The sequence below is a fragment of the Hetaerina americana genome, unplaced genomic scaffold (genome assembly GCF_022747635.1).
Source record: "Hetaerina americana unplaced genomic scaffold, ioHetAmer1.1.p SCAF_79, whole genome shotgun sequence".
Taxonomy (NCBI): domain Eukaryota; kingdom Metazoa; phylum Arthropoda; class Insecta; order Odonata; family Calopterygidae; genus Hetaerina; species Hetaerina americana.
Genome location: NW_027287416.1, coordinates 187,486 through 214,937, shown reverse-complemented (window position 1 = coordinate 214,937; position 27,452 = coordinate 187,486). Strand labels below are relative to the sequence as shown.

The 27,452-nt window shown below is 34.6% G+C and overlaps 2 protein-coding genes across 2 annotated transcripts in view; both read right to left on the bottom strand.

Moving 5' to 3' along the window:
• alpha-Man-Ib (alpha-Mannosidase class I b) overlaps positions 1 to 18,150 on the bottom strand; it is a 31,420-nt gene extending 13,270 nt beyond the window's left edge. Inside the window, exons 1-8 of the mRNA XM_071596233.1 lie at positions 17,815 to 18,150; positions 15,600 to 15,899; positions 11,740 to 11,929; positions 9,461 to 9,646; positions 8,128 to 8,276; positions 6,991 to 7,179; positions 2,762 to 2,949; positions 41 to 167 (exon numbers count right to left, since the gene is read on the bottom strand). Of these exons, the coding sequence (XP_071452334.1) occupies positions 41 to 167; positions 2,762 to 2,949; positions 6,991 to 7,179; positions 8,128 to 8,276; positions 9,461 to 9,646; positions 11,740 to 11,929; positions 15,600 to 15,899; positions 17,815 to 17,916 (1,431 nt within the window). The 5' untranslated portion in view covers positions 17,917 to 18,150. The remainder of the gene's footprint in view (positions 1 to 40; positions 168 to 2,761; positions 2,950 to 6,990; positions 7,180 to 8,127; positions 8,277 to 9,460; positions 9,647 to 11,739; positions 11,930 to 15,599; positions 15,900 to 17,814) is intronic.
• Positions 18,151 to 22,010: 3,860 nt separating this feature from the next.
• On the bottom strand, positions 22,011 to 23,735 carry mRpL49 (mitochondrial ribosomal protein L49). Its single transcript, XM_071596237.1, has 4 exons — positions 23,632 to 23,735; positions 23,264 to 23,447; positions 23,050 to 23,177; positions 22,011 to 22,292 (listed from the first exon to the last, which is right to left on the bottom strand). Exons 1-4 carry the CDS (start codon positions 23,728 to 23,730, stop codon positions 22,146 to 22,148), a joined length of 558 nt encoding a protein of 185 aa, XP_071452338.1. The 5' UTR covers positions 23,731 to 23,735; the 3' UTR covers positions 22,011 to 22,145.
• Positions 23,736 to 27,452: the final 3,717 nt, after the last annotated feature.

Sequence of the window (27,452 nt, the reverse complement as noted above, 5' to 3'; positions counted from 1 at the left end):
AAAAGCTTATTTACTACGCATAAAGAATCCTTGAACTCACCATTTTTGGTTTAAAATCCTTGCCTCCAGCAAGTAGCTCACCAATGTACTGAAGATTACTCCTGGGAGTTCTTCTGGCCAATAGCTTCATAGCTCCCGCTATACCTTCCAGATAATCATTTCTGAGGCTAAAAAGGTATATTCTCATTAAAAACAGTTTCATATTAAAACAATTTCATAATTTCAAGATATCAAGCAATTAAAGACAATGAACACTTGTATTTTATAGGATTTTTAGAGAACCATGAAAATATCTGTAAAATGCATCATTACAGTCGATGTGCTTACAGAGTATTAAACTTATGTTGACCTTGTCGAAATATCTCATCCAACAAAGATAATTATTCTTCAATTCTAAGTTAAATGTGAATATAGAATTTTTGCATTTACTTTAGGAAAAGGTGCACAATAGGGAATGGGATAGTAACAGGAACAAGATATGTGTATAAAAAGAAAGAGGCCCTCAGAGGAGAGTACCTTGGAAATGGTGAATAATGATTCAGTCAAATTGGTGAGTGTGATGCTAAACCATGTACTATGAATTTTTTTCCGCTTAAATTAGCAACAAAAAAGATGATGCACATTTCACTTGGTTTAAGCAGCTCTGTTATCACAGCCATATTGAGAAGACACTCAGAAACATAAGTAATTCTGCTGAACACTCCTTTTCAACATCCTCTCCCAAGGTTTGCAGCTTGAGATATTGGGAGGTCCATGCAGTCTAGTAACTCTTATAGACCATCAAGCACCTCTAGAACCTTTATTTCTACTTCAACATCTAGCACTCAAATTCTTTTCCATTAGAAATGCAGTGTGGGTTTAGGAAAAGGAAGTCTGTATTTCCGATACACACAAACATCTTTTTTAACAACTTAACTGGTATTTCAGAAGAAAAATCTCTTTTGCATATGATGTTGATACAAATTCATTTCTGTAAAAATATTTCCAGAGGTCAAGTTGGTCTGAGAATCAATTAACCAATGGTGCAATGACAAACACCTGAACCTCAATTAACAAAAAGCAAAATTATCCATTTTCTGGCAAGAATATATCAGAAAGTATTCTCATAAATTCTTATGGCTGGTCTGTAGAACAAATTCATACTTGTAAATTTTCAGGAATCTATTTCAATGGCAGCATACTGTGGAAAGACCACATTCTTTTCATGCATAGAAAATTAAGTAAAGCTTGCTATTTCCTTTAGCAATGACACACTACCACAATTACAGCTGTAATAGGGAATATTTATTATAGTTTATTTTATAATCATTGTATGTGGGGCAGTCAAATGAAAACCGAACACCCAACATAACACAGTTTGCACAAAAGGTGGCAACACTGTCGTCACATATTGATACTGCCATCACTGTGGTAGAAGAACTGCAAGGTGACAACTCACAGGCGCATGTACTTGTTGGGTTACGTCCTTGTTGGTGCGAGGACTGGTCTAGTGCATTTGTCCAGCAGTAGAAATGGAGGCAAGCAAAAAAGAGCAGAGAGGTGTGGTTTGTCTTCTGGTAGCTAACAGTGCTGGAGTACATGAAATTCATCCATGCATGTCTGCTGTGTATGGTGAATGTGCCATGTCTGCGTGTGATTTTCACAACAGTGCATGTCCATATGTTCGGTTTTCATCTGACGGCACCTCATATCATACAGTACCTTAATAAAGGTAGTAGGGGTTTCTCAAGTTCATCCATAAACATTTTCAGAGTCAAAAAAGTGCAATTAGAATTGTTGCTGCAAACCTTATGACTCTCTTTACCTGCCCATTTTATAGGATTGAAATCTATGTCCATTTTTAGGTGTGTTTATAATAACTTCAGCAATTCATGTAAGCATTAATTAAGAAGCTTCCCTTAAAATAACAATTAAAATGAACTCGCACCAGAAATACTTCTAATATTCACTTTAATTATATTATAATCTAAACCCTAAAAAAGGGACAAAGGAAATGGGAGCAAAATTATGTAGATGATTGCCAAAACATTTTAAATAAATTATTAATTTGGTTTGAATTTTGGTATATCAAAATAATATTTTGCTAGGTACATTTAACTTTTACTGTGGTGCCTTAGCATCTTAGTGTTGCTAGTCATCATACATTTTTCAAACTTGGGTTCAAATATATTATTAGTGATTTTTCTGTGCCAAGTTTTATAATATTTTGTGTGTAGTTTTCAAAATGACTCAGAAAAAGAATACATAAGAGGAAAGACATAAAAGAATAAAAATAACAGAAATGAAAAGTAAAATGATTGAAAATCGGGAAAAAGGTTTGAGTGCTGCTGATCTAGTATGCACATCAACAACTGTTCAAAATCAACACTTGGCATTTTCTTCAACATTGTAGAACCATAAACAACAAGAGGTGAAATATTTTGTACCTTAGATGAATAATTATATTTTGTATTTGATCTTTTATGAAGATAACTTTATCAGCCCAATTTTTCTAACATTGTAGAGTTATTATACACTAGTCTTGCTGTAAATAAAATATTATTCTGGTATTGCCATAAATACTTAATGTCATAGGAGACAACATAGACACAAGTCCCTTTTCATAGGTAATTAATATTTACAGATATTAAGAAATCATGTTTTTACACAATAAACTAAAAATATAAGAAGAGACTCAAATTTTTCACAACTTGAAGACAATGGGAAAGCAGTACTGAGTACTTTTATAACTAAATCATGCATGTGAACCAAATATACTTACTAATCAATTGTGCGTCCAGTTTGAAGCCATTGCTTCAAGAGATACTCATAATAGCTATCCCCACGTGCTCCCAGGGTGATGGTTGAATATGAACGGAATTGACCAGTATTAGTATTGATGTATATGGGCACAAGTCCCTCAGTCTTTGGAAGTTGATGAACATGTTCTGAAACTTTAGCTGCTGTTTCCTAAAGTAAAAAATGTATGCGTGCATAAGAATATATCCCTGTAAATTTTAACAATGAATAAAACACTCCGGAATGTAAGTACTCATGCCCTATTCTTCCCTCCCCTTCAAACCAAATGAATACAGGGTTTAACACATTATAAGTAGTTATTTAGAAGTTTATACATTCCAAAGCAGGAAACTCAAAAGCTGCTTGGATTTATTTTATTTGCCATTTACCAACAAAAATCTGAGAAGGTTTTAAACATCAATCAATGTGAGTGAAGTTCCATCATTTTTCAACACATCCATTATCATTCTACAATGGACTTCTATAGATAAAAATTAAACATTAAGATTTTTTTTAAAGGGCATACCTCATTTCAATATTGGATTCCAAGGAAATTTTAATAATGGACATGAAATTAAGAGATAATTGAAAAATATAAGATATTGAAGGAATCTCTGGCAGCACACATTGCCTTAGAATGAACGCCAATGTGTGATGACCACTTTACTAATATATATAATATTAGATAGTTAATCATTAAGGTAGCTTTTGGTTGGACACAAACTTCCTACCACCACATTTCTTAACTTCATCTAACTAGACACAATTTGCCTGTACTACATTGAACTGTTCTTCAAATCAGTATACATACATTCTACTTCCCTTCATTCTGTTCAATATCCCTATCCTTGTCCTTCAATAAAAACACTCTTGAATCCATATTTTCTACCTCCTATGGATTTCTCTCAACAATCCCCTCTCCTGCCCCACCATGCCTAGCACAACCTTTTTTGTTTTCCTTTCTGTCCATGCCACCTTTCCCAACCTTCTCTCCAATAACACTTCAAAGGCATTCAATCTAAACCTATCGTCTTGCATCAACGACTATTTCCTTGCCGAACAAACCATGTTCCATATCAAAGTTTAACTTTTTTTAACCTCCTCACTAAATATGCCTGTAATCAACTCTCTCCTTCCTGGTGAAAGCTTCTATGCCCAACTCAATTCCTACTACCATGACCATCCAATAAACTTCTGAGACCAGTAATCTGTTCCACTTGCTCTAGTTTTTGCACTTCCATTTGAAAGTATAAATTATCTTTCCTCTTTCCTGAAAACCTCACAGCCTTTGTTTTATTTGAAATTATTTTCATCCCATACCCGCCACACAGATTTCCTAATGTTCTCATCAATGCCTGTAACACTTACGGCTGACTAAAACTTACCATAATCCTAACTGAATTTATGAATTCTCCGCCAATATTCATTCTTTTCTCCAGTTTCTCTCATGCCATTGACAGCATTTCCTCTGCATAAAGTTAAAAACCATGGGTAATAATGGGCATCCTTGTCTAACACCTCTTCCCAGCAGCTGCTCATCCAGACTCTCCATCTGCGACTTGCACCAGATCAGTTTGAGATGTGGATACAGTGATTATGTCATCTATTCCTCCAATCTATATCCTTTGTAATGCAATCATTTATTTTTATCCATTTACTCTACTAAATACCTTGAAATCTATGAAACATACATTCGGATTGAACAGTGTGTTCCTTTCCATTATTGATCTCATTACTGCTACGGTTTCTTGAAAACGGTGAATTTAGGTGAATGCAAAGGCATTTGATGAATTCTCTGGGATTGGTGTCAGCACATATTCTGTTTGTTGATATATCCACCCACATAAGAATGGGCTTCATTACAGAAAAACACAATTGCAACCTCAGGAATGTTTTCGAGAAGAGCTTTACTTGCATTCCTCCGACAATTAAAGCCTTGTTCAGAGAGTTCCCGCACAATTGCCAATTTGAAATGGTGGTAATGAAGGTCATCATGAAGAATTTCCCTCACTGAATGAACGGGAAGTCCAAGGGCTGAAGCATGTTTACATGCAGAACGCTGTGGGGATTGCAAGATGGCAGCTCTCACTGCCTCAATGTTCTTAGGTGATCTGATAGGCCGAGGGACTCCAGTTCTTCATCTTGTCGCACTCACGGTTTGTCTGAATGTAGTGACCCATGTAACAATTGATTTCCAGTTGGAGACAGGGCCCAACGGGGCTACATTGAAGTGATTTTGGAAGGCCCACTGGGTTGCAATCACAGAACATCTATTCGAAAAGTAGGCCTTTTCACTCTCCTCACTCCTCACTTTCAACGCATGATGGCGACTGACCGGGGTGGGGGAAAACTTTAGAAACTAAATCTGCTTTAAACTCGTCCCGAAGGTCTTGAGGTTCCAAGGTAACTGACTACCTGACAAAAAATGGCATCATGACAATTCCCCAACCCCCTCATAGTCCTGAGTTGATACCAGCAGACTATTTCCTACTCCCAAAAGTGAAATCTTCCCTCAGAGGACAACACCCCAAAAGGACCCTAAGTGCCATCAAAGAAGCTTGCATGAATACCCTTAAGGACTTTCCAGGATCCGCCTGCCAGAGAGCCTTCCAGTCGTGGAAAAGCCACTGGCAAAAGAGTGCCGATGCTCAAGGGATGTCCTATGAAGAATTTTAAGGTATGGTAGCAAAATCTCAAATCAATTTTTTTCCAAAACTTTTCCTGTCCTTATACACAAACCTTGTATGTTGAATTAATTTATGAAATGAATAAATTCCACTTTCTAAAAACAGTATAACTTCTTTCAGATGGATGATATTTTTGCGTATCCAACTAAAGGCCTGCAATCCATCTTACTCTCTAAGCTGCTCCCAATTAGAACTGTCCTTGCAGGGTGGCCAGTGAAATCAAAGAAAAAATTCCTTGGCAAAAGTCATCACAAAATAATAGTTCATACTATTTTTGACTATATACACTTTATAAATGGTATTTCTAGCTAACACTGGGTTTCATTTATGTGATGGAATTAAAGGTTATTAGTAAAAATAACAAGAGCAACTTAAACAAAATAGCACGGAGCAGGAATCTCTAAAAAAAAATTGAAACCACATAAAAACATAATCTTCATATTTCAATGAAAGAAAATATGTAATTATAAGAAAAACTTTTACGAAATACTGTTAACTTTATTATTATACATATAATGCATTAAAATTCATAGCCCACAAATGACACGGTAAGATATTTTTTTTAATTTATCAAAAAATTATTTTTACATCCATTACTGAAATTCTATAAAATTACAAGACATTCCTGGGTTTTCCCTGTCACAAGCCACCTTACTCAAAATTGAAGATATCTTCAGTTTTGTAAAAAAGACTTTATTCCGCATAAAACAACAAGTTAAGGGATAAAACTGAAGTTAGTAACTGAAAACACAATATTCAAATTTTGGTATATTCAGGTTACTCAGGTATTTCAGCTATTTACTCAGTCCATCAAAGAGATATGATACAGGGGTGGTGTGTTTGGGTTTTCTATTTATTAAATAAAAAGTTATGGCGCGCCACAAAAGAAGATATCAATAACATAAATTAAATATTCTAACAATTTGAATTGAAAATGGGGCTTTATTTAGGACAATATCATGATAACAGTAATAAAATAATGGTGAATTGCTTTATGTGCTTTACTTCAAAAATGGAATGACAAAAATGAAAAAAATCAAATGAATTCAATCAATGAATCAACTAAAAATTATTTCATTCACGCATCATTATATTCCTTCTTTAGGGTCAAATTATTACATATTAACTAAGAAATTTTAACGGTAGAGCAAAGCATTTTTCATGGTTCAAAATCCATTTAAATTGGAATTTTAAAGCCTCAAGGGTGTAAAGTAAATGTTGGCTCATAAGTGTTTTGGTATGCCCTTAGCAACAAGTTAACCAACAACAAAATTATACGATGAGGAAACATTTCCGAGTGTTGAAGCTACTAGGTTCCAACATGTTTTATGAAAATTTATCTAAAATATCTCAGCATTTAACCTACTATAAATAATTAAGACACAAGGAATAAGAGTGGACTCCCTGAAAAACTTTTTGACTTAAGAAAGTCAATAGGAAGATTATGCATCAAAAAGATAGGTTTAGCCATTTAGTTCTACGACATAATTTAAAAATTAAGTAGAAGAAATAAAGCTGCTCACACCTCAAAGGTTGGATCACCAGATAATCTGCTTAACTCTCGGAATTCAAGCTGTATTGTGGTTATTTCAGAAGTGGTACTATCTGGGCTCCATTTTGGGGAATGTGCTCGACGTGTAGCTAGATTCACATCAGAGAAAGGTACTCCAGATGGTGAAGCAAAACAAGGTAGTAACCTCCCTCCAAGATCAACCTATAAAATTTAAAAACAAAATGACTATTAGCATGAAAATAAAGAGTATAAAAGACATTATATTTAGGTATCAATGATATCATAACAATTAATGCCATAGAAAGAAAATGAAATGATATTCTATTGAAATAAAATGATTTTCATGAAATAAGGGAAGTATATACATAAGAAAGGCTTTGCTTCTCCAAGTAATTCATGTTCTCAACATTTTAATTTAAATATACTTTATCACTTGCTAGTGAGTTTGCATAACAGACTTAACTCCTAAGAAATAAAATTTTTTTGCAACAATAATAAGCATTGAAACCTACAACAATAACCAAGCAATGTGAGATTGGAAATATTTTAATTGAAATTTTACATTAATAATTCACTGGATGGCTGTGAATATTAAGTGGTATACCACATTCATGCAAGTAAAAAGTTGAAGAAACTGACTATTTTAAAATAACCACAAATTGACAGGAATACAATTTGAAACTCTATAATCCAGTAGCTAGAGCTCTTTCAGCAAATCACTATATTATAGCTGCTATATTTAGTAACTTGTCCACAACTCTCATGATGGCAGCATTTTATCCATTTGAAAAGTTTAAATTTAAAAACATACTACATATATTCAGGCACATTTAGCAATGAATAACCCAAGTTGTAATTTCTCAAATTTACAATTTACGATGTTTAATTGACAATAATAAACCAAATTTTGATTTTCAACAATGCACACCCAAACAGCAATTATGAAAGGAATTCAATTTTTCATTTTAAGCAAGCAGACACAAAAATATTAAGCACAAGACAGATGATGGTAACTGGATTTTCATCGAAATTGAGGTAAGCCGAGACTAGAAAGACATTTATATTGAATGAGTGTAATGCTTCTAACAATAACAATGCTTCTAGAGTAAACCTGAGACTACTTGGATAAAATATAATTATTTAACTTACAGCCTTATTTAAGAATAAAATGTCTCCTGAGAGATGATATGTGCTGAGGAGGCCTCCTAGTACCCTAATTGTAACTTCAAATAGATTAACATCTTTGTCTATGTCAAAAATTAGATTCTTCTCTACCCAGGCACGTGCTTTGTCAAATTCTGGAAAAAATATAAATTACATAAATATCAGAGCCTATCAAATTATTATAAATTAAATGAGGCAAAATTACAAAAATATCATAGCATACATAAAACTTTTCAGAACAGAACAGGAAATCACAATATATATCACGAAAACAATTTCTTATCATGCAGGAAAAATAATAAAATAACAAAGGGGTCAACTCCGTTACTTTTGGTGTCTAATGCACTTGACAACATCAAATGTTGTTTGAACTCCACCTCGGTAAAATATGGCAAATTATCTAATCCATTTTTAAAAATATTTTAACTATATTTTTTAATATTATTAGAAGTGGCAGACATGGTAATTCTCTCCATTACTTGTTAACAAATGTGACTGATTTCATCATAATAAGGCATCATCTGGCATTCTTAAACATGCATTTCTATTTTTTGGAGGTATGCCAAACACATTTATTTAATGAGGGTGAAAAAGTACTGAAATTCTTACTTTGAATATATGTATCACTTCCAAAAAGTAACACCTAAAACTACCGAGTCTGTTCCCTTTTTTAGTTTAATCTCTTTTGGTCTGAAGTCTTTTAAATAGAAGTGTTTAATTACTGCTGTAGTATTCAAGCTGTAACTTTTACAGCTTGGATGTAGTATAGGGAGAGATGAGGCTTACTTAAATCAAACCTTTTCTGATACTACGAATACCATTCCTAGGATTTTCTAGGAATTATTGTATGACCAACATAATTTTTGGTGATATTACGCATACATTTTGTTTACATGAATTCATCATATCACGAGAAACTTACTTTTACAAAGTAATAGCAAATGTGATATACTTGGCCAGTCATAATTCAAGGAAAATGCTATTCGTAGGGAAATTATATTTTATTATAAAAAATGAAAGCAATAATAATAACTTGGACAATTATAAGATGCACAGACCATCTTTAAGAATCCTAGATGGAAATATTTAAGCACTTGCATTGTGTTGACCCAACAGAGTATGTGTGAGAGTGATGATACAAAAGACGCCAAATAGCAGAACATTCCATTGACTAATTTCAATGGAAAATATAGTAATAGAAGAAAATTAAAACTGAAAAAGACCATTCCTAAAATGACTCAAAATATTTCATTTGTTATTTCTACAGAATATGGTGAAGGAGAATCTGAAATGGAAAGAGCAAATATAAAAAACTGACCTTCCTGTAGCCCAGTAATAAGAAGTGTATCCAATGCATCCACAAGAGTCAATCCTAATGAAAACCAATCTTGTGGTTTTGCTGAAATTGGTCTCAAGTGGTCATGACCCCAAGCAAAACGGCGGTAACCAGTCCAGGCATGTTTAAGTCCTTGCACAACTGCTTCCTGCCTTTCATTAGTAGGGCCTTAAAGAAACAAATGCAACATGCAATTATGAAACACAATTAATTGGACACTTTGACTATTAATATGTTGATGTATAACCAGTTGTTGAATATCGTAGAATCATATTTTGAATTCTTAAATTTTGAGTCTCATTAAAAAAGATGAATGTATATTTTTGTAAGTGGTAGTTAGAAGGGGAGATTACTGACAGTCATTTGCATCATTAGAGATAAATAAGTAATTTGGCAGGGGTATGATGTTTCAGGAATAGCGGAAGGGTAGAGAGAAACTGACATGGACATCAGCACACACTCAACAATAAGTGCCAAGGGGTAACAGAATTTAACATCATATCCAACAGATGACATACTCCACTTGAAATTCCCTTTACATGGCACCCCAAGTGGAGAGAGGGATACCACCGAAAAATCCTGCCAATTCCACGATTTGAACCCAAGGCCTTAGGGTGGGAAGTCAGTACATTAACCCTATCCACTTTTAGGATGTTCTCATTTGAGACTCTTCAGGCCTACTTTTATCTTTTTTCTCAGAAAACTGCCAATAAAAATACACAATATCACTGAATAATCTTACCTTTGAATAAATGAACTCACATTTTTCTTTCATTTGCTAGGGTATTTAAGATCCATCACAAGTTCCCAACAATTCAGGATGTAACATTTATTTAATAAAGGAGTACTTATCTGATAGTTAAAAAATGCAAAATAATTTTAATTCAGAAGGAAACTCCTTTCTTCAGCATTGCATTTATTACCACAAGTTACAAATTTTAAATCATTCAGGTAGGGATTTGAAATGTATTCCTAAAAGATAGGTACTCAGTTCATCAAAACTTTTAATGAAATAAAGAACTATAAGAAGTATATTTCATTTCTCACATTTACTTATCCTTCATCATAATCTAACATATATGTCCAATTTCAGGCATGTTCACAACACAATTTTAATTTGTGATAATGTACAGTAAGGGTAATTTTGCATGCACTTTCATGATACATTGAAACTAATTCCTCACAGATATGTTAACACAAATTCAGTAAAACCTCAACTTGAGTAACGCTCAGGAAAAAGCAAATAAATAGTTTTGTAGTTTAATAAAAAAGTAGCATGTAAACTCTCAATTATCCATGCACGGATTATCTGTTTAGCAGATTATCCATGCTACTCTCTTCCAACCTACTCAAAATTTTAATAAAATAAAAATTGTCAGGATTATTCAATGCTTTGAAACTTCAATAAATAAATAAATAAATATATATATATATATATATATATTTTTTTTTTTTAAATGTCTTTGAAATACCTTGGCTTTCTTAAAAGATTTATAGTTTATAACATTTTAAGATAAGCTGTCAGTGTTACTTAAAGTTTTAATTTAAACATTTTTGTACCATTCCCATTATCATTTCCCTTGCATTTATTAGACTTGAGAATTCCATACTCTCCTTTAATTTGAGCAAAGACATTGCTTTACTATGCAAAAAATTAGTCAAATATCTATTTTCAATCTTTATCAGCAATCCTTTGTTGATATTCTTACTTGGCCAGTCATTTGTTTTTTCCGGGCTAGGCGATTGGTTTAGCTTTCTGAGGTACAAATGTTCTGCTATTCACTCGATGGTAGTTCTGTGTTCTTGAAAATCTATGATTCCATCTTTATGAAAATAGCTAAAAACGGAGCAAATGTATTTTTCACTGCTAAAAAATGAATTAATCACATGGAATGAATGAGCAGAGTTTCTGTAAATATCTATAATTATCACAATTATATTTTCCATGCATTTCGGTGTGTTTTTATTTGACCCATGTTTTTTTTATTATCTATGCTACATCATGCTTCCTTTAAAATGGATAATTGAGAGTTTACTGTATATGAAAATTATGAGTTATAAATCTTAATGAGTCTAAAATATTTTCCAGCTTAAACACAAAAATAAATTTAATGCATGCACAAAAATGTATTTTACAATAAATCTCCCAGCAAAGTTGAACAAAGTAACTCTGTAATAGGATAATGTTTTTATAAACTGGAAATTCTTAAAAGACCATATCAAATCCTATATTTTGTGAGGAAAATAAGTGAGACACCAACCTGGGAAATGTACACCTCCTTTTGGAGGAACTTTCTTACGAGACAAAGGTGTCAATTGCACTGAAACTGGAATGTCCAGCCCTATATCCCCCTGTGCTTCATCTCTTACTTCTGACTCTTGATGTTTGTCAACTCTTTCATCAACTTCAACCTTATTCAACATCCATAGTTCATTTCCATCAGGTGATAACTGATAAACACATAAAAAGAGCAGTTTTAAAAGTGGTAATAGCAGGAAATGCATTATCAACTTTTACACAATGTATATTTCATGCACAAGTGTAAAAGTGAAACAAATAAGGTTATTTTTAAAGACATGTAATTTAAAACATTGCAGTTTGACAATTAAGTAATATGCTTGAGTTTATCATCTCCGCATATTTATAACTTTCTCATTTTCTTTATAATTGGAACAAATTATGAATCATGTATAAGAAGAGTTCTGGAATTCTCATTTAAATGACTTCGAAATAGGCACCAATTCATAATTTCTTTCACCTCCACAGTTCATGATCACAACATCAGGCATGTTTCATTACTGAGTGACAAGGCAGGCTCCTAACCTCCCCTGCCTTAAACCTCTCTGGTACCTAACAAGTTAATATGAGTAGATATAAAACTCGTAATAAGCAATGTGATGATTTTATAAAATTTTTGTACTATCTTACAAGTGTAAGATGATATCAGATCTATGAATGACTGATTTCATTGAAACATAGTAATTAGATCCCAATTAATTACTTTAATTAAAAAACGTTTATGAGATATTTCCTTTAAATGTTGAAAAAATGTTTATTCTCAACTGCCATGGTACATAAAGGCCCCAAAATTTCAGAGTTTAATAGGACGCCTCGGTAGCTTAAGTGGCTAAAGCACTCGACCGGATATTGAGGGATCTGGGTTCGAATCCCAGTCAAGGCGAATGATTTTTACACTCTGAAATTGTTACATGGTACATGTCTTGGTTATCAGCTGTGATGTTGCTGGTTAAATCCCGATCCAGAGCTGTTTTTTTTCAGTTTTGTTGCTTTAAGTTTTCCATCTTTCAGATGATAAGTTTTGGCTTCCTATCATTGCTTTTTTGAAATATTTGCTTGAATATTCTTATTTAATTTCTTGTGATACTGAAAATTATTACATTTCATTTTCATGTAAGGATTTGCTAGAGACATATGCACCATAATAGCAATGTAAACATCAGATTGGCTGGTTGGTCACATTTGCCTCAGGAATTGTTTTTTTGCAATGTGAAGAAAGTGATTTTCATACAGGACATCATTAAATGAAAAAGCAGCTTTGGGGGAGCAGAGTTTTTTAAAGGCAATCCAAATGCAAAAAAATCCTGGAATTTTTGTAGCTACTATGATCACCCAAGTGAGTGCCAGATGAAAATGAAATGCAGTAAAATATAAATAGATATGATTAAAAATGAAAGATATGAAGCTCCAATTTACCATCTGAGAGATGAAAAATTAAAATGAAAACTAAAATCATAAATAACAAAGTTTCACAGCAAAATAAAACAATAAAGCTGAAAAAATTATATTATTTGCAAAGGCATTTGACTAAGAATGTTTTCACCTTGTCTAATGCTCCCATTTGCATAAACAATCTGACTCATCAGCCATCTGCACACTTGCCATTTTAAAAATGATGCCTCTAACTATTGGCTGTCAACAACCACAAAGCTCCCTGTTCACAAAGGTGCCCTAAAAGGGATATTTTTTAGACCAGGAAGCTGAGGGGAACACAAATATCACATTTGAAGGAAAATCAGTTGCCCATGGAAATCAGTTGCCCTTTGTAAATCATAATAATAATATTTACACTAAAAATAACCGATACAAAAAATGAAGGAATAGGATTCGTCATGCAGTATCAACGTTCAATATATGTGTATATCAGGCAGTGCACAGGTTTCACCAGCCTGTTTTATGTTACAAAGAGAAAAATATCATCTTTACAGGGTGCTATTTCAACCACGCAAAAAATATTAATAACTATCATTAGTTCAATAGTTTCAGCCTCAACTTTGTGGAAGTTCATTTTAATAAATGAAAAAGAAACACTTTGTTCCAATCCACCACTTTATTACAGGTACGACTAGTTTCGACGCTTGGCGTCATCCTCAGGTACAAAGTTTAAAGTCACAATCATTGTATATATACCCTCTTCTGGAAAGGGTGGGGGAGTTGTGGGAAGAGGGGGCGGGGAGGGGAGTACGGGGGTAGGTACGAAAGAAGCCTCCCTAGCAATAACAGAAAAACAGAACCTCTAACCCCTTCCCCCTAACTCCCATTGACTCCTAACCCGTACCTTTATCCCCATTAGCCATTGACTCAAATTATACCGACCAATGATTCGCAAATTATAACGACCAAATTTTCCCCTTTCTTAACCCACCTTCCAATCCCCCCCACTCACTAACGCTTTTCCTGGTGTTTCCTACCCTCTCCCACATTCTTTCGTACCTACCCCCCTCCCCGCCCCCTCTTCCCACAACTCCCCCACCCTTTCCAGAAGAAGATATATATAATGATTGTGACTTTAAACTTTGTACCTGAGGATGACGCCGTAGCGTCGAAACTAGTCATACCTGTAATAAAGTGGTGGATTGGAACAAAGTGTTTCTTTTTCATTTAATAACTATCATGTTTACATACATCACCTACTTATTTGTTATCACATAAAAATTAACCATAACATAACCATTGAACCATAACATTTTAAAATTAAAACGTTTTTCACTCTGTTTTTGATCATAGCTATGAACTTAGAGAAAATAATGCACTCCAATGGAATATTATACAGATTTGTACACACAGTAAATGAACTTTATAGGAGATATCAGTTCTGTGGTAAGTGACATACATATGTTCTCTTTCCTTGCATTGGATTAATGCATAAGAACAACTGCATAGTATATTCACAAAAGCTTGGAACTGGAAGAGATTCAATTTTTCTAGCAATGATCAGCATAGTGTATGAAGGAATTCCTGCCATCCCTCTATTTTTTTAATTAAGAATATTACACTGCAGTTTGTTCACTGATGATCCCTAGAAACAATACTATAAGTGACTCTTGGGACTAACTAAGTAACTAGTAGGGAAAATGATTGAACACTTACGGCCACATAAGTCAAGGATAATTTGATTAACTGATACAAAGCTTGTCCAATTTTGTTAACAAATCAACACAACCTCTTGATGGCAAGTGATACAATGGAATGAAAACAAGCTTGGTCAAAACAAATACAGGCTGGAGTGAAGTGGATAAAGAGTCTGATTAAAAGGTGACTCGAAGGTTTTTCAATGGATTAAGAGTAAAAATTTAGGTAATAAACATGACAGGAGAATATTATCACAGGTATCCCAGTGTACTCTTGTCAATAGGCACATGCCTTAAATACAATTAACACTTCTTTGGCATTTTTTACTTTGAAAATAGCCTTAAAATAAATACAAAAATGTATTCATTATAAAAAGCCAATGATTGACCATAATAAGGCTAATCTAAAAAAAACATCATTATTGTCACATTGCAAATCATGTGATACGCATATACTGTCATGCAAGAGTACCTATGCCATTATTGACCATCCTAATGCTGCAGTGGAAAGCACACTTCAAACATGAGTGCAATAGCAGCAAATATTTGACATCTAATTCAAGTCATGTACTAAATGAATGGATTTCCAGGGGAAAAGTACTTCTGCTTACAGATATAATAAAATTAAGTTTTCTCACAGCTGAAGAGTCTATTAGTTTTATAGGAAATGCTTGTAAAATGCGGTATACACATTATATTCCAACATTAGAGACAAAATAAACAACAAATTAACATTTCTGAATTAACTTACCTTCACTGATGCTGGAGCTAAAATTAAATTCGATGATGTAGTTGTTTCAACTTTCTTTATGTATTCCTCCAACCTTGAAGGACGAAATGCAGACTCCAGTTCCAATCCAATATCTGAAACTAATGATTTCTGACCACCCATGAGTGAGTCCAAGTGATGCGGAACTGCAGCTTGAGTCACCGATGTAAGCGAAGATGGCGGTTTAGGACTGGGTAGGAAAAGATAAAGGGCCAAGAGGATGATTGAAAAAAAACCCGCATATGCCACACTCCGCTGGAATCGTGAAAGCTGTTTCCACCACTGAAAATTCAACATCAACTTTATTAGTTTAACATTGAAATTTACTAACTATAATCATAAATGAAAATACCTGAGCAGAACTATAAAAACACAGTTTTCTATTTATTCAAATATTGCCTATAGAGACAAACATTGAAAGTCAATTCTACCCCAAACAATATTTCAATGAGTTGTGGGAAAAGAGAAATTTAAGAAAAACCAAGGAACACAAATAATGAAATACATCAAAAGAAACATTCTGACAGGAAGAGGTCAGCTGGTTAAATGAGAATTTAAGTGGTGAACTATGCCAAAACAATCTTCAGATTGATGACCAGTAAAAATGATGCAAGTATTTTGAGAAATGGTGACCCTTGCATCATAAGAGAGGCAAGTGGAAGTCGCACAGATCTTAGACAGCTCATTACTTTATAATGCTCTTTCACCCTAAACCCCATCTAAGGGAATTCAAAACAAAATCATTTGAGATCACTCATTATTTAATGAGGGATTAACTACAGAGCTTAACTAAAATCCTGGTAAAGTGCTAACTTTTTTCTCCAATTAAATAAGGAAATTGAAGATCGGTGTGGGTTCATCAGAATTTTAAGTTTATTGCACCACACACAGGGAGAAAATAGGGATTTCACTTGTGATTGCTAATGTCTAGGTAAATGGCGCCTTGGTCGACCCAATTTAATTTTTTTTTCTCGAAAAAGACACATTTGGAGTGATATTGTTTACGAGTCAACAGTTCCAAAATCAAAAGAATTATATTTTTAATTGATACATAAACAAGACAAACATTGACCAAGAACTTTTCCATGGTAATTCTGGGGCATACACATTACAGAAAAAGGACTTAAGAAATGATTTTCGGAATTTTTACACCTTGAAAGATGTAATAATTATAATATATTCCCTTTAAATAAATAAGGCAATAACTCCCTCTTTCAACACTATTGTTGATGATTATAGTGGTTCATTAGGAATACCATACTTATTTCCTCAAATTAGCAACATTCAATTTAGAAAATCAGAAGATTCAAATGACAGCCAATCAAATACATGTTGAATAACTGGCACAAGAAATTAAAAGAATCAAGTTTACGCCTAAGTGATCACAATATTTCAGAATTTAAACACCTTAAACGGTAATACGGCATTGAAGTGAATTGGCACAGACATTATGCCTCGTCCAAAAACATTTATTTCAGGATATTTTTTATCGCGTTAACCTCAGATATTAAAAAATTGTTAAATGACAAAATTGACCTCTATTATTGCCTCAACACCCCACTCTTATTAAATGTCCGAGCAGATTAACTTGATTGGGATTTCGAGTTTGTAGCACGAATTGTAAAGCACGTAACAAAAGGAAGGAATGACCAAAACACGCTCTGCTGATGGAACTCCAAAAAACCAAAGACGAGGTCACAAAATCTTACTGTTGTAATGTGGGCCACCAACATACGTTGCGATACGTTTAGTCGGAGGAAAAGAATGTTTCATATATTAACAGGCATTACGCCTTATGTTGGAAAATCCAACGCAATAAGAAAAGGGGAACATAATTGAGGCAGAAGTATCCATTAGACGCGTAGAGATTAAATAGCAGGGAGGTGCTACAAACCAGGTAACATAACATATCCCACTGAAACAATAGAAACAGAATGACATCCCGACTTCCCACTCGGTAGTCACTGGAAAATGCTCAACTCAGTATCGCTTAGGGCACATAAATGAACAGAGGCTGTGAATATGATCGGCATACTTAATAACACATCACTGAATACACAACTAAACAATATTTAAATATTTATTACTACGATCAGCAAATGTTTTGGTGGAGCATTTAATGAAACTTCTTGAACTTAGAGAATGGCAAATGATGAATCAAGAGAATGTTGCCGGGGTGGGCATTAGAGATACACACCCTCCACAATCTTCTTCTAGGCTTGCCGGCTTGATAATTGAGTCCTCCACCTTCTTGTTCAGTATTTGAAAAATTTAACGCCACATACTTATTACCAGTCATGCCGAATAATTAGATATTGAAGTAGTACACGTGTCACGGTTACTATTTATCTGACAGTGATACATTAAGACTAGAACTGTGTTCAGCAATTATTCAAGAAAACCACTTGAAAAATGTGATTATGGTAGTCCAACCTATCATTATAAACAACATTAACTTCTCATTTCAACTTCTATAAACAATAACATAGTAATTCACAGGAAACATATTTATAGATGTACTTCGGGTCCACAATCTCAGAGATGCCATCGATATCACTGTTCGATATCTTCGATTTATCTCTATGCCGCCGTTCAACGACCGATTGCACGTAATACTTTTGCGGGAACTTCAAAATGATGCCCAAAGAGTACATTTAACTTTAACATTGCTGTCCAATTCACATCAGATATTCGATTAGTTTCAGGAATAAAATAATGATTTACCGGAGATATTAATAGCAATTAATACTGAACAGGTCTTTATTATTATACTCTTTATTATTGGAGTTCTTTATTATTTATACATGAACCATTGATAATTTAGAATAATTCTAAATATTACTAAAAAGTAATTCACCTTATAACTTCTCTTCTTAATATGTACTGAAAAGAACTAAAAGACACCCAAGATTTTTATTATTTTGACTCAGAATTGCATGAATGTTATTAAATTTTTTGAAAGATCGGAAAGCTAATATGTAGGCGGATTCTCGAGTTCTCACCTCTATATTGGTGGCTGAATCGGGTAGGGATTCTAGGATGCTAAGAGCAAAACACTGGTCGAATGAAAGGTTGTGGGAATTGGCGTGTGAAGGGATACGAAGAGAAGAGAGTGAGGCAGAATTGCAGGAGTACCGGTGATTATTCATTCGAATGGATAAGGGGGTAATGCATTCGCCTATGTAAAAGGAAGTGCAATGTTTACATGAAAAAAGATAAATAATTTTTTTTGAGAGGCAATTAGCATGGGAACGAGGTGAGGGGGCAATGAAGGGATGTAGGGAGAGGGGAGTAGACCTAATAAGTAGACAGGTTTTACATCAGGGGCGGTTGCAAGTAGTGGAAATATTAGGAAATTTGCCAGGCGCCAAAGGGTTGGTGGATCTCAGAAGGTTTTTGAGATTGGCGGGTCGTCTGTATGCGATAGATGGCCATTGGGGTAGTAAGGATGAGGTCACGTCATCGTCATGTAAAATTGGAAACAGTTCTTTAAGGAAGGTTTTCAGTCTGTGTGATCCAGGGAAATAGGTGGAGCAAAGGTTGAGTCCAGTGTCAGATGTGGGCTTGTTTTTATGTGGTGTGTGTGGTCGGGTGGAGCGGTGGATTTTATTCTGTAGGAGCTTTTCTGAGTAACCGCGTTTGAGGAGTGCAAGATGTAGATTGTCAAGGTATTTGTTGAGAGTGTTGCAAATTCGGTGTCCGCGGATAGAGAGAGAGTTAGGAATCGAGTGTTTTATGGACACCGAATTTGCAGCACCACAGCCACTCTCAACAAATACCTTGACAATCTACATCTTGCACTCCTCAAATGCGGTTACCCAGAAAAGCTCCTACAAAATAAAATCCACTGCTCCACCCGACCACACACACCACATAAAAACAAGCCCACATCTGAAGAAGGACTCAACCTTTGAATACCACTTCCTCCACTGTTTAAATTCTGTCTCCATTCCCCCCCCCCCCCTCCAACTTAGTTATGGCCACCATCAATGTTATGTACTTCCCTCTACACCTTCATTTCCCAAGAAAAAGGTTTATCCTCCCTCCGACATTATCTCTCTCTACGCCCCTCACCCCAGCATTGTTCAACTGAATTTTTACTAAACCTAACCACGTTTGTCCTCACAAAAAATGCATTTTCATTCCAAAGCTGTTTTTACCTACAAGCCAAAAATAGAGCGATAGGAACAAGGATGGTACCATCATATGCCAATTTCTTCATGGGCCACCTTAAAGGAACTTACCTATCACAATAATGCCTCCAACCTCTTTTCTGGGTCTGCTACATTTATGATATTTTTATTCTCTAGAGAGACAGCTCTGAGTATCTCAACAATTTCTTATCGGCGAAAATTCTTCATTCACTGTTCAATTCACTTATTCCCTTCCAGACTCCACCATCACTTTTCTTAACATAGACATCTCACTGCACAACAAATTCACTCCCTCAGAACATATCCAACCCAATAACCATCAGCTATACCTACAACTTACCGGCTGTCACCCTACTCACAGAAAATACTCAATTCCTAATTCTCTCTCTATTCGCGGATATTGGATTTGTAATACTAAAGCTTCCCTTAAAAAATACCTTCACATTCTACACAATGCACTTCACAAACATGGTTACCCAGAAAAGCTCCTACAAAAAAATTTGCTGCTCCATCTGACCTTATGGCGCCACAGAAAAACAAACCCATATCTAACATAGGACTCAACTTTTGCAGCACCTATCTGCTCATTAGATCTGCTCCCCTATCCCCACCTCGTTCCTAGGCTAATTGATTCTCTGAAAATGTAATCTATCTTCTGACATTTAATCAATGGTCATCATTCTACACATGCGAATGCATTACCCACTTGTCCATCCTCATGAACAATCACCATTATTCCGATAATTCTGCTTCACTCTATTCTCTTCTTATCTCTTCACATGCAAATTCTCACATCCTTTCCTTCGATCATTGTTTCTCCCAAAATGTCCAAGAATCCCTAACTGATTCAGCCACCAATATAGGGGTGAGAACTCGTGCATCCACGCACATATTAGAATTCTCATCTTTTGAATTTCCCGGACTGAACCATCACCACTAGATCCTTACTACTTTCCTCCCCCTCCAGCAACATGCACATTCCCCACCCCAGCCCTTGCATTCCCTCAACCGGAATCCTTCCAGTCTTACCTAAAGAAGGCCGAAAGCTTAAACTTTCTTGAATGTATCCTTTTACATGTTTTCCATTTATATTTTGTGCCATCCAAGTGTAGTCTATATATATGTATATATATATATATATATGTATATATATATATATATATATATATTATATATAAATACTTATTTTATATTCTATATATAAAATATATTAAAAACCATAAACACAGTCATTAACCCAAAGGTCGGTTTGGTAGGCAATGGTAGACTTCACCCAGTACTAAGCCCTAAGGCTTTGCTAAGCTTTCCCTGTGCTGGTTAGGGCTTCCCAGGAAGATCTGGCACCCAAAAAATCACATAGCTTGGGTGGAGCTGCAGGTGCCCAGTGCCTTTCCTGGGAATCAAACCCGGAATCTTCCGGTCAGCAGTCAAACACTCTACCCCCTGGACTACCATGACCCGTATAAAATATATGTATATATATTTTCTGTGCGAGGGTACAGTAGATGCTTTGAGTCATGTATATACATTGAATATCGTATAGGCAGTATCAAAAATTTATGATGTTTCCTTATGAAATTCATGAAGATATAATGACAAACCTATTCCAGACTTAATTTTACGAGCAGTTTTGTAAAACTTATTGCAGAAAATCACCATTATTGTGAATGATCATCTTACTATTGAAATTTTTTAGAAACCATTACTTTATTCTGGAATGGTATTTATTCATCTTGACAAAGACAGGAGGAAGATAGCCTTTAATGACAATGAAATAAAATTAGATCTAGGGGAGGCGACCGACAGCCGAGGTAATTTGTGCCATTAGGGATGGATTGGAATGGAGAAAGGCCGAAGAGAAACCCAGCATTAGACTACTCTTAATGATAGGTGCCAAGGGGTCCACAGCTTAACATCCCATACAATGGATGGCATACTCACTTTAAGTTCTCTCCAGGAAGGGATTGGGATACCACTGAAAAAGATCTGCCCCCAAGAATTTGAACCCAGGCCATGAACTCTGGTTGGGAAGCCAGTACACTAGCCACTGCACCATCCTGATCCCCCAATGGCAATGAAGCAATCAGCATTCAATACTGAAATACCTCCTTGAGCCCCCAGTTCTCCACCATTTTATGGCAAGTAAGTTCATTATCGTTGGAGAAGTACCTCAATGTTAATTGAAAAAGAAATGCCTTAATTAGGAGTTCTGGTACATTGTTAAATATAAACAAGTTGATGAAACAGAAAAAAATTATTTTTTAATTGCTTAATAACTGAGGTTTATTTACATCATAGAACAATACAAAAAATACACTAGCAAATGCAATAGGGTTATATAAGATATACTCTATGAAAACATCAATCTTCACAATCACATACCCTTCTTCAACATCCATTGAATTATATCATTAACAAAATCACCTCGAAACAAAATGTAACGTGTTACTTCATTTATCTGGGACACTATAATTCTCTGATGCTTTTCTTCTAAATAAGCTTTTAGATCACGCTCTAGAGCCTGAAAATAAAATATTTCATTATGCAAACAAATGAAAGATATGTTAGAGTTAGAGAAGTTAGAATTCATTGCAAATTCTTTTACTATGACAAACACAACATATTTATATATTTATGATACCACTATACCACTTGAGACTGGCTTAATTGTATTAAAAATCATTCTTGGTTTAGCATTGAAGAGTGGGAGAGTTGATTGTCTAATAATTAGAGTTTAGTGATATTTATTTCTTTTACAATGTTGAAAGAAAGTATAAAGTTAAAGAGTACATCAGAAAAAATATTTTTGAGTTCCTATGTACCTCATCAGCAAAAAGAAAATCCTTTATTATTTTCAATATAGCCAAATAAAAGGATGACATTTACCTATTTGCCTATTTGACAAATAGAAACCCAATAAACAAACTAGAAGCAATTTATGATGCTGATAACCTAACAAAAATTGCCCATTTCGAAATTAAGGGCTAGTAGAAGACTAGGGAAATTTGGGATTGTCAGTAGACTAATCTCAACAAAAGTTGGGTGCAATTGAAATGTGGCCTATTACTATTTATTTCAACTTTTGAAAGATAAAAAAAGAAAAATATCTTTGAAGGGATATGCCATGAATGTACAAGTAATTTAGTTCGGCGAAAGAATTTGCCGTGAAGTAATATTAGTAAACAAAATATTACAAAATATACACTCATTTTTATTAAATAATGAAATGAAATATTATTAGAAATATTGTAAACATAAATTATTATAAATATATTTACCCAGATATCGCCGTTCACTCTCCTTATTTTGGTGCGAACCCTTTGCCCTCGTATCTGCTTCATTAAATATACACCCGGCATATGATTTTTACTTCTTTCGACATAATATGGTAGTTCAGCACTACTTTCTGTCGATAACGAATTTTATAATTAACCACTGTTATAAGTAATGTTTCATACATTTCATTTAACCGAGTCAATAAATCATTCGAACCTTTCGGCGGCTGCCACCCAGATGGGTATTCCGTTTTCACGAGCGGTTCAGGAACTACTTTAGGTGGTAACAGTCTCTCAACACATTGCCACTCTTTAGGGCATTTTGATACCTCATAGTCAATCGCTTCTATGGTAGGAGTTACTGGTGTTTGAGTTAGATATCCATATTCTGGCGGAACAAACTGAAAGAGAAAAGGAAGTTAATATAATTGTACAAATCGATTCTTTCGACGTAAATATCATTATACCGGTCATTTAATCAATGATTGCAAAGATAGACACATATATTCAATGAAAGCCGATGGTAGCAGCAAGACTCAGGCTTAAGGAACAATTAAAATAATTAAATATAGGACATTTATATACCTTATACGAGAAATTCCTCGCCAAGATTAACATACTACTTGGCAAACTACAGGGAATCCTATGAAAACGATTCACAGCCATTACCCTGATTGCCGCCATGATGACAACTCGATCGATTGAGACATCGATCACGAACTATCGAGTAAAGTCGATACTTATAGATAGCGAGCATAAATTCAAATGTGAGATGTGAATAGACTTCCAGTGACAATTTGCGACAAGCTGGAGAAAAGGGAAACAACTCTTCATATGTGATATGCCCTTGTAAATTCACACTTTTCAGTAGCTGCTGTAGTTCTCTTTCGTAGCCATCAGATATATACTGGAAATTAGGCCACTCGTGGCAGTTATGGCTATGAATGGCAAGGAAGCCTGTTTTTAAGGCGCAATTGTATTTACGTGTATTAACAAGGCCACAACTGTGGAGGACAGGGGGATCATTTCCCACATGTACCGTGCTCACATGTATCGTGAGAGGACCCAAAAATGGCAAAATATTTTTTGTTTACTGAATATTCTCCCCCTCTCACTTGTGTACTGCAGAATTTTTGTAAGAGTACAAATGTGTAAATTTGTATAGAGCTAGGAAGACACCAGAAACGATATGCACCCCGTGTGACGCAGACCTTAGTTTCGGCCCTGGCCACATTAAATGGGGCATGATGAGGTAATACAATGAAACCTTTCAAAAGCTACAAGCATAAGGAATAAGGTAGTATTTTTGAAATAAATGGGTTTTCTATCCTAAGCATGCTAACATTATAAATGAAAATGTATGCGTACAGTAACATAACACTTAAAATATTAAAATTCATAAAATTTTAATTCAAACACAAAATTATGAATTTATAAAAATGTAAGATCAAACTATTATCCACTTTTGCATGAATGGTATGCATTAAAATTCCAATAAAACTTCTACTCATGAATACCTCTGAATAACAAAGACTATTTATTTCCTGATCAATGTTAATCTAACCTTCAGTTTGATGCAGTTCAATTAGTTTGGAGCCCATTAGATATGTACTACCCAACTTAGGGTACATGCATCTTTTTTGAAATATTTCAACAAAGTTATCCATACCTTTTAGGTAAGTTAATCAATCCTAAATCTCAGTAACAATGCATTTTATATGTAAAAAATAATTGATGAGTAGCTTGAGGAAAGGTTGAAATGGCAGAAATGGATAAACTAGAAAATATAACAATTTACCCTCAGTTTTGGATTAACAAAAGAATGAGATGCTTTCTTGGAACTGCTAATTCTAAAAATTGAGGGAGTGTTTACACATGCCATGGGCTGGTGGAAGTGCTATTCTTAAACAAATAGCTGTCAATGAATAACACAAAACCCACAATACTGCACTCTCTTCCGCAAAATATGGCATTTCATAGCTTGCATAAATTGTGAACGTTTAAGATATTTTTATATTCTTATGAGCCGTGCCTAGAATTCATTTTTTTTTTAATTACGGTTATATGAAATAGGTTAAATTTCCAATACAGGAAGTCTTGCTGAACCCATTTTGAACTATAAAATACCTAAACTTATCATCATTAAATATATCTTTAATTTAATATGCTTATCAAAATTATGCGCTAATTTGGTACAAATGGTATTCATATGAAACTGGCTCCAGAAATCTGCTATATATTCTTCTGAGAAATTGATAAAGGATTTGGAATGGCCCTTCCTTAAGGGTAAAAAACTTAATCCTTTTACCTGAAAAACTTTTCTCCACTTAAACCATTTAAAATTAAACGTGAAAGATTTCTTTAAAAACATTCTGAGCATAAGTTCATTCAATAGTACAGAGGTGCAATAATTAAACAGCTAAACCATAAATATAGTTATCAACCCAAAGGTTGGCTTGGTAGAGTTCACCCAGAACTAAGCCCAATGGCGTGTGAAATTCACACATCAGGGTAGGTGGGTCAGTGCCTTTCCCTGTGCCAGTTATGGTTTCCCAGGAAGATCTGGCACCCAGGCCCTCTGGTCAGTTGTGCAATGCTGTACTCCTGGACAAATGCAACCCACAATTATTCATAGACGAGTAAACCTATCACTTTATCCATGCAATAGTGACCACTATTACCATCATATGAAACAAAAATTACTTACACTGTGCATACAATATAGGTAACAATACCCATATACATACAATATATCTGGTCAGAAGTGTCCGAGTATGTAACTGTACAAAAAGCTCCCTATTGAAATATGGAATGACAACACTGATGAACCTTTAAAAAGAAAATTAGACAAATTGCTGATAAAAGTTGTTTTATTCCTTGGAAGACTACCTCAAAATGTATTTTTAAAATTGAAATGTCATAGTTTCTAATAAACATACTTATCTCATGTGTCACCCCAGTGTCTTAATCCCTTTTTCATAATGCTTTATATACAAGGGTCACTGTTTCATAAAATTTTTGTCATTATTAATTTCTATAATGCTTCAAATGTGCTTCTGACAATCTTTTATTTTATTGTATTCTGTATTACCACAGTTACTCTTGCCACTTTTCTATCTGTGAGTCTAAGTAAGATATATGCCAATGGTGTAATAAAATAATGAATACTTTAAATTATGCACATTATCATGTAAATCTTTCCAATTACCATGATGATACATCCCAACATTATATTTAATAAAGTATGGCATAGCTTACACAGGAAGATAACAGGTTTAAGAAGAGTCCTTACCTTAGAACTTAAAGATGCTAAAACTTGCGTTCCATGCTTAGAACATAGAATAAACTCATTCCATTAATTTCTTCCATGACATACATGTATATTTAAAAAAAATGCAACATACACAAGGGTGATGATTTTTCAATGCTGTTCTCTCCCTTTTAAAAATGATTATTCCCAATTCACCAAAATCAGAGAATAATCTGATATTCCAACTTTCTACAATCCCCCGTGAAGCAGCAATAAACTAATCAATCCAATTAAGAGTGACATCTTAATACTAAATTCACCTTGGAATAGCAGTCATCTTTGCATCCTGCAAGTTACCATCAGAAAACTTAATTGCCTCATTCTTTCCTACCAAGTTTTAAACTGTATTTAGTGAGCAAAATTACACTATAATGGTCAGATTCACCACAATGATTTCTTCTGACATCATTTACAATGATTAAATGAAACATTCCAGTTAAAATTTGCTCAATTACTTTACCAACGATTGTTTTGAAATGTTATCGTTTTCAAGGTGAGTAGTACTACGATAAAAAACCATAAACACGTAATCAACCCGAAGGTCGGTTTAGTAGGTGATGGTAGAGATCACCCAGTACTAAGGCCTATATGGCGTGTGAAAATTCATACATCAGGGTAGGGGGCCAAGTTCCTTTCCCTGTGCCGGTTATGGTTTCCCAGGAAGACCTGGTACCCGAAAAATCACTTCAGTTTGGGTGCAGCTACAGGTGCCCAGAGTGCCTTGCCCGGGAATCGAACCTGGGACCCTCCAGTCAGCAGTTCAACGCTCTACCCACTGGACTACCGCGACCCTAGTACTATGATTTGAGGATTGAAAATAAAATGAGGGGAGTTGGGGGTCAAGGGGAGGGGAGCAGGAAAGTGGCAGCATTAAGGATATGAAAGGGAATAATACTGTAAATATGCAAGGTTGAAGAATGAGATAGTAGAATGCCACCAACACCATGTTATAGGTGGAAAGTAAACCGCTCAAACTACAAACTGACTTAGATCCATCTGGAGGTGGATATATCATCACTAGGGTATGTGGATAGTGGGGGGAGAATATGTTTATCCTCTCATTTATTCATGACATTCTTCTCTTTCCCTTTCAAAT